At 35.8% G+C, this 8,991-nt stretch overlaps 1 protein-coding gene across 1 annotated transcript in view; it reads right to left on the minus strand.

Annotated features, from left to right (window-relative positions):
- The window catches only part of LOC149790474 (uncharacterized), a 50,828-nt gene extending 42,106 nt beyond the window's left edge, over positions 1-8,722 (minus strand). The window contains exons 1-2 of the mRNA XM_089972528.1: positions 8,620-8,722; positions 708-974 (exon numbers count right to left, since the gene is read on the minus strand). Coding sequence (XP_089828654.1) covers positions 708-969 — 262 coding nt within the window. The 5' untranslated portion in view covers positions 970-974; positions 8,620-8,722. The remainder of the gene's footprint in view (positions 1-707; positions 975-8,619) is intronic.
- Positions 8,723-8,991: the final 269 nt, after the last annotated feature.

The following is an 8,991-nucleotide window of genomic DNA, read 5'->3' on the forward strand; positions in this document are numbered from 1 at the left end:
TTATTGAATTTATTACTGATATTAATGAAGTGCCATCTGTAGATGATACTGATGGATTTATTAATAATTTAGTTTTATACGACGACGTAATGCTGGATAAGCATTCAAATCCTGCTAGAATGTTTTCACGCGGTAGACATAAAAACACAGATGTAATATATGTTACTCAGCGATATACACAAATACCAAAAGTGATCAGAGACAATTGTAATATTTTAGCTGTATTTAATGGTGCTGATACACATACTTTCAGAAATATTCATCAGACTTGGTGCAGCGGAGATATGGACATAATTAAGATCAGAAATTTATTTAGTCAGGCTCAGTCAACCCTGCATGGATTCATAACAGTAAACTTACATGACCCATGATCATGTTATCATATAGGTCTTGATAAAACTTTTGGATAGTAGCAGCAACGAGGGCACTGTCTCAGCCCCCCCCCCATCACCACCGTAATCTTTTTTTGTGTGCGATTTTCAGAAAGGCTTATTTTTACAATTCAAGAGTGAGTCAATGTTCACTCTCTCTGCTGCTTAAGTGGATTATTTGACATTTTAGCATTCAATAATAAAATATAGTTTGAACAGACAACAAAAATTTATAATTCTAAATGTTTACAATGTACAGTTTTTTGGTCACTAATTATTCATATTTTAATCAATGCAATTTTAGTGACCAGAGAAAAAGCTTTTACCATATCTTACCTTCCAAAATGAAAGGGAACTCAGAAATGCAAACAAGAACAACATCTGCCTTTTCAGCAAGCTCCAAAATATCTTGATGTAAGTTTCTGACACGCATCCATACACTGTATCCATTAGTCTCAAGTTGCTCCATTAACCAGACTGCCTTATGAAGTTGACCAAAATCACAAAGTATCATCACACGATCCTGCTTTGTATCTGATATTTCAAGGCTGCTCTTCATATTGCATTCAGCAGTAGACGTGTTCTTGTTGCCATCCATGCTCACTTAAGTGACAAAACGCATATAATTATATATATATATATATATATATATTTTTGCTGTGCATATAAGTGAATGTGTGTAAATACATATATGATATTCTGTTTACACTGTTGTATTTGCATTTATGATTGCTCTTTGTGTCATCCAACTTGGAAAAGAGATCTGTAGATTAGTAAATCCTGTTCACAAAACTGATGCATCAAGTTCAACTGATCATGCTAATGTTATATATATATATGTGTATATATATATATATATATATGAATTTCTTGTACATGGTTCAGAAAATCAAGGCATTCTTTCAAGAACTTTTGAAGGACAAAGATCATCTATCAAGCACTATAATTACCTGCATATAAAATTAGGAAGATCTTTATTACATTTGTATTTTAAGAAAATGTTTCCAAACTATATATACAAAACTTTCCTAACAATAACTGCCCTACCTGTATACTTTGCAGAACTGGAAACATTCTAAGAGTTTTTCTGTTTTAGCCTGGAGTACAGTGTGATAGATTTTGTTCATTTTCATCCCCACTCCCACATCCAGCCTTGTTCGACATGAGGTTCTCCTTGCACATGGAAACTGCATGATTACTACTGTTTTGAAGGTAATGTCTTCCAAGTTTACGTGTGAGTGTGATTTGGATTTTTAATGTAGCTTTAACAATTTTTCAGTCACATCACTACGATGTCTGCAGTGTGGCAGTTAATAGTGATGTCAAAACTGGGGCATTATGCCACAGACATGTAGCATAATGTCCCACCTAGTCACATTGTCCTGACACCAGGCCAACCAGTCCTAACACTAACCTCTTAATGCTGAATGCCAAGCGAGGCAGCTGTTAGTACCATTTTTGTAAGTCTTTGGTATGACTTGGGCAGGGATCAAACCCACGACGTCCTGCATCCGAGGTGGACGCTATAATCACTAGGCCACCAGAGCGGACCATGCTTATGTGAAGACAGGAAATTGGTAATAAGATGTTTTTAAAGCATTCAAGCTGTGAAAGCATTTTTTTCTATCTTGTCATGGATGAAAATGTTAAGCAATTGATGCAAAGCCTATATCTGTCTGTAATCTGCATACTGGAAATACAACCAATATGTCAACACGCATAAAAAGGCACCACCAAAGCCTATAGACCTTCTAAAAATTGAATGAATAACCACATATGATATGCATGTCAGTAATGTACCATATAGAAAACTGTATCATGACTCTGATATGTGGCACACATGTATTATTTCACCCCTATAAATGAAACCCATACAATTGTTTTCACTCAAATTTATTCATTACTTTACTGTACTGTATATCACAACTATTTAAACACTCACTGAAATATAGAACTTTATTGCATTTTGGTTAGGAAAGATAATGTTATTATTGCTAGAGAAACGGAAATATAACATCCATCATTTTATCCATAGAGCAAGAAGGTGGGAGAAGCAGCTACAAAAGGCATCCACATGCTTTTGTAGAGAGAATTTTACAGGCATATAAAGCTATTAATGCGAAAAAGACAGACATGAGGAATCAATCTATTGTCTTCCACATAATCTTATATTGATTACTATTTCTCTGATCAATATGGAATCCAAATCACTACGGTACAAGTTATTGTAATCAATTGCATCTAATATTAAAACAATGTTGATTTTGTTCAGGTAACAGTTTACTGTATATACTCATATATAAACCCATTCACGTATAAGCCGATATAAACACTAAAAAGTGCAGGACTCGCATATAAGCCAATCCACAAAACTGAGACATCACAAGATGCATGCAGTAACTTCTAAATACATTTATTTAGGCAAACTTATATTAACAAAAATTAAATATATACGTCTCTCGGGGTTGGCATGTATAATTATCAAAAAGAAATGGTATAAACTTGTTTGAAAATTATTTTATTTAAATTCCTGTTTTCTTATTGTTTCTGCCTAATTCAGATTTGTGTATAACTTGATCGAACGATGACAAGAATTGAGCATTCACAGGTTGCTGTAACATTATCTCTCTCGCTTGACTCAATCATTGTTTGTTGATGCATTATTGCATTGGTCATTTTATATCAGTGCACCAGCAATTACATTTTTATTTTGCCTTGAAACTGTAAATACCCAACTCATTAAAATGTGATCCCAGTATGACAACATAACGAACAACAATATGGTTTGATGCAAAGCTCGCAATTAGGCTACTGAGCATATTTACATAATGGTGACACCACATGTACAATGTAGGTTTGAACACGCACTGAATGAAGTACATCCCTTGGATTCGAATCATGGGCACCACTACATTACACTTTAATGATATCTCCAAAATACAATAATGAAGTTTCTGAAATAATGCTTCAAAAATTATGCTAATACCGTAAAAACTGAGTTGTAGTTTGCTTTGATGTTAGTGACCTTACATCATACCTGTAAATTCCATGCCGGGAGGAAAAAAAAAAACTTGATTTTTAAGTTTGCTCTACACCTACCTCCCAATTTCAGAATATCTCCCAATTTTTTGCAGAGAACTCCTGATTATTACATTATGTCTTCAATTTTCATTTCTCCTAAACAAAAAGGTCCTACATAAATAGATATATCATATGCAATCCATGGAAGTCATGTTCTGTTGTATCACCTGTGAATATTGTTGTGACAAAAATAATTACTTTACTAGAATGAATTTGCATCTTCACTAAATAAGTTTAAACATTATTCACGTATCCAATCATTTTCCTTCATATCAGTTCATCCTTGATTGACCAGCATGGAAAAACTAACCTCGCTTGACTTTGTTTTAGACATGAGGTGTGAACATTCTGCACTTGCACTGTTGTTTAAATTTTCTTTTTAAAATGAGGGGAAGCCCTAGTGATGTCAAAAGAAACTTTCCATCTGATATTTGTTGTGTGGGTATATTCAGGGATGGCACTGGCTTCAAAAAAGCTGTAGCCAAAAAAATTGCCAACCTCAATATTTTGTCGCAAATTTTTCCAAAAAATGTTGCCATTTTCATAATCAAGTACAATCCATTTATCACAACATCCTTGGGACGAAGGTAATATTGTTGACATAAACGGATGTTTGGATAAGTGGGGACAGCATGAAAATAAATAGAAATGTGAAATTTTTAAGAGATGACCTATCATCAGCGACTAGGATTTACGCAGCGAAAAAATTGGAAATTTTGATTAAATGAAGACAACTAGTCTGAAATACACTTGTATACTGACAACTTACATTTGTGTAGTACACTCCATAATGTGTTAAATAATATACATGCATATGAAAATTCCATGAATTTGATTGTTCAATTATGTTAGAAAATTCATGTATCAGTCAAATTCTGTTAGAAAACAAAACCAAAACATATATATAAGAAAGGCGAGTCTTCGTTTGATCTATATCCCATTATCAACAAACATGTTTCCTGAAACAATTCACTCTGATGTTTATCACTGTAGCATGTGGCTGTATAGCTACATGTACATGTACTTAAATTGGCCAAGATTTTGGTCAGCCAGAGACAATTACCATGATGCAGAGGCTACCAGGGGGATGAGGCTATTGATAAGAAAATGAAAACGTGAACAAATTAAAACGTTCCACATTCTTGCGAGATGTCCCACCTTCCTTTACCTCAATGGCCATATATTGTTTCAAAATATTGGGACTTTATTTTGGGTTTTAAACCGCCATTGGTAGCGATCGCAAACATTAACTTTTTTGTTGCAAACAGTAAAACTTTCACTGCACAATCCTTACAAAAAATGAAACAATGCTTTTATTTAAGTTTGTTGCCAACTTTCTTTGAATAAAGGTCTTTGGCTTGCTTTGATGAAGGTTCATGTGTTAATGAAGGCGCCACTAAAGGCGCTCTTTGAAGGACCAAACAAATGCCCATTTGTTATTGCTGCGGCAACATCAAATAATTGTAAAACACTGACATAGAATGTCTTTTCATTTGCTTAGTATATGTACAGAATGGTCGATGCTTCAAAGGTGATCAATTTTCTCTGAAGTTTCAGCAAAACTATTTTTTCTGGTACAGTTTTCAAAATGGAAAAACACTGCCATTGTATATTGTAGTCATTCCCATTCTCACCTTCAGAGAAGGTTGATTGTAGCTAGTCAGGTAGCATGACTATTTGGGTTATATTACAGCAGAGTGGGGCCCTGAGTGGCCGAGTGGTCTAAAGCTCTCACCGTTACGGATCACTGCCATCTCACCTCTGTCTGTGTCGGTTCGAGTCTCGGATTCGGCTAATGTGGTTATGTGAGAAAGCTTGCCAGTAGCTTCTCGTGGGTCGGTGGTTCTTTCCGGTGGTTTTCTGGGTTCTTCCTCCACCATTAATACTGGCTGCCATGTACAGCCTATCTTGTGCTGAAAAATGGCGTTAAGCCCTACAACAACAACAACAACAACAGCAGAGTACTAAGGCCAGACATCAGCATAAGTATATTATGATATAACAATGCTGTTAGGGTGGTTTGTCAATATGATATGAACAAAGGATTTGTTTATGCAACAACAGATTCCAGTCCAATTTTATATCCAAGTTTGCAGCTTCCTGCCATGGAGCCTCTGAATTTCTCCAAACCCAAGACTATAAGAATTTTTAACAGCCAAAAATATCGTCAGATGGTATATTTTGTCACCAATAAGGAAAAAAAAATATCGCAATTTGCAACATTGGCAAAGCCCAGTACAATCCCTGATATTTAAATTAAAAAAACCTTGGTGTCAGAACTGGAGGTCAAATAAAAAATGTAGGGGTCAAAAATGTACTGACAAATTTTCATCTGACCCGTAGTTTTTCAGCCTGAAATAGGATATTGCATCTTGCACAACATACACCACTCCCTCGATAACTCGCGATCCCGCTTATAACGTGGTGTCCATCTTGGCTCCTGATTTTTTCCAGAGAAAATGTATTTAAAATATCTTTAAAATATGCTGAACATGAAAAAAATTACGATAAGAACTGATAAATTAAACCTTGATACATTGCTCGTTTTATCATCGAAAATGGTGATTAATGCCCGTAAAAATATAATCCATATTTTGAAATTTGCAAGTTCTAAAGAAGAATTGATTGCACAGATCTCAAAAACGCTTAATTACGCGTATTTGGACGCCAATTTTTTATCTGGGACGCAGAAAATCACTGAGGCGGGAGTCCTCCATAAGCATGTAATAGGTGCGCGGGAAAATTCACAGATTTGCCGGTACTGTTTCAGCCACCTTTTTGTGGGAAAATGTGTTGATCAGTTAACTGTGCTGATATTTACAATGACAGAATTCAGTGACTGAAAGACTCTTTGATGTACTGTTGCCATTTTATAAGAGTACATTTAAAAAAAGAAAGAACATGATGCAACAGCTAGGAGGCTAGTTCAAAGGCTTCGACTGGCGGCCCAGTGAGAAAATGTACTGATGTTTAGTGATTGAATTCAGAGGCAGAAAGACCCAGTTTTAAAATCCTAGCGAGACCTCTGTTTAAAGATATCATATATTATGTAAGTTTTTATGATAAACAGATGTCAGTATACTGTAAATAAACAGTCTGGTGAAATAGCGATCAATGAAAACTTCTGGTAAATGCTAACAGGTGGCAACAGAGAATGAAATAAACACCAATTAAACGTCTTCCTGTGTGAAAGTCATGTTCTAATCCTTTAATTCCGTTTCAGTGTAAACATTATAATCACAACATATTCTTTTCATTGAAAACATGAAAAGAGTCGATCGACCGTCACATCGAAACCCCTGAGTACTTCTGTGAGAACCTAATTACATGCCGGCTTTGTTTTGATCAACAACTTGGGGAAGTGTTTGTTGCATTAAAAAAAAATCGATTACAAGAGACCTGGGGTGCTGGATTAGGGGTCCTGGAGCTGCCTTTGACGTAAAGCAAAACAGTATCAGAGACAGCGACGATGATAGTGACTTCGAATGTTTCAGTGAAACTGATGTCATTGATGCTGAGGCTGTTTGGAAGAAATTCGTACAGACTCTTGGTCCTGAGATGGGCGTTTCTCTTGATGATATGGAGGAGTGGATTTGTGCTGACAACGATTGCCCCACAGCCGAATACATGTCAGATGAAACTATAATTAATTCTATAATGAACAAATTTGCAGCAGAAGACGATTCTAACAGGAGTAAAACAAGTGTTGAAAGTGATGCAGACGCAGATGTTGAACCCCCACCCCCACAATCTGCACAAGAAGCAATCAAATATTTTGATATTGCCATAAGGTGGCTGGAGACCCAAAATGTTGACTATCTAAAGCTCATGCAGTTGAGAAATCTGAGGGATTTTGCTTGGCGGCAGAGAAACCAAGGAGTAACATACACCTAAAAAATTAACTGATTTTTTCAAAAAGTGAATTGATATTTGTCAAGTGTGGCACAAAGGGCAAGTACTAACTTGTTCTAATTTACGTTGTTTTAAATCTGTAGACCAATTAAATATTTTAGTACTGATTAACCCTTGTTTTTTTGTTTTCCATTTTACTTCTATCGCCTTCAAATCTATCTATCGTTCGATCGACACAGTTTCTCGAAAAGAGTCGATCTTTTGTATATAAGAAAAAACATTTAATTTGGATCAAACAATAAAACTAGAATGTATCCAATTCAACATAAAAATTAGTGACGTACTACACAATGTGTGAAGTGGTACACATGTTAAGCGAACAGAAACCACGTGGAATAATGTTTTCGATGATCACCTCAATATACTGTAATTTATCCTGAAATTAATGTTGCCCTATGAGGAAATAATAAAGTACACAGTTATGAAGAGATATTTATTCACAGTGAGATTTTGGCGAAGTTTTCCTTTGTGGACACTTACGTGCTCATCTGAGAACCTGTGACAAGAGCGATATGGACAATGTTTTCAACTCTATGGTGCATCCTTTCTTGAATTACAGAACAGCGGTAGATGTAAAAGTAAGTTTTTTACTTACCATTAACTCGATTCAACTTTAGGAATCCTGTTCCATGCAAGTATTATACACTGTCTTCTTCACTGCACAACACATCACATACATGCATCTCTATTTTCAAAATAGGCGGCATTAACGTCAACGCCGAAATATGATTGGCTCAAAAGGTTATCCTTATTATCATAGGAGCACGGAAGTGTCCACAAAGGAAAACTTCGCGAAAATCGCACTTTTCGCAGCCCGTAACTTCAGTTTGGTACAACGCAGAAAAGTCAATGACGGCTTGATGGATAGAAAAATATATCAGAAGTAAAACAAGCCATATTGTATGGTCGCTTGCCTTTAAAGACGGAAATAGCAGAAGGAAATCGAGGGACATGGGTGGAACGAAGTATTTGGAAGTTCCGTACCTTCTCTCTTCTATATTATGATGGAGGGGGTCCTATGTCAGAACGGGTCATGGGGGTAATCTAAGATATTTTTGTCACTCTGTATGATTTTTTTCCTTTAGATTATTATTGTTTTTTTAACATCAAGCTCGCGTCGAGCACCTGTGGTCCTACATGTAAGACCTTGACGCTTATATTTATGTTTGGGCGTAAAACAAAACCAACATGTGCTATGCCTTACATTGTAGAACTAAGGCACTTGATACAGGGGGTAGACTAATAGATCACTTACCAATTAACGCAAGGTATAAAATCTGTCTATACTTCCCCGTTTGTTGCGGTTTGTTGTTAGTAGAGTGGCACTAACCTTCGTCAACTGCGCAGTTTCACAACAGGAATCAGTTCACAATTAATACTTCCAGTTCAGTACCCACGAATGTAGTTCTAGTCTATTTTTAGAACATTTTTTCCTCTCTCATTTTGGTGGTGATAGAAGAGTTTTATTTATGCATTTTTGGTAGGGATTTAAAGGTAACTGTTTATTCTTGATAATATGAGCTCAGGGTGTTGTTGTCTGTATGTATTTTGGCGACAGTGCACAGTGAGTAATAAGGCCTTGGTGATGATCCGGAAGTGAAATTCATGTTCTGGTTACATGCTGTTA

The sequence above is a fragment of the Sinohyriopsis cumingii genome, chromosome 10 (genome assembly GCF_028554795.1).
Source record: "Sinohyriopsis cumingii isolate HCF-2022 chromosome 10, ASM2855479v2, whole genome shotgun sequence".
In the NCBI taxonomy this organism is placed as follows: Eukaryota; Metazoa; Mollusca; class Bivalvia; order Unionida; family Unionidae; genus Sinohyriopsis; species Sinohyriopsis cumingii.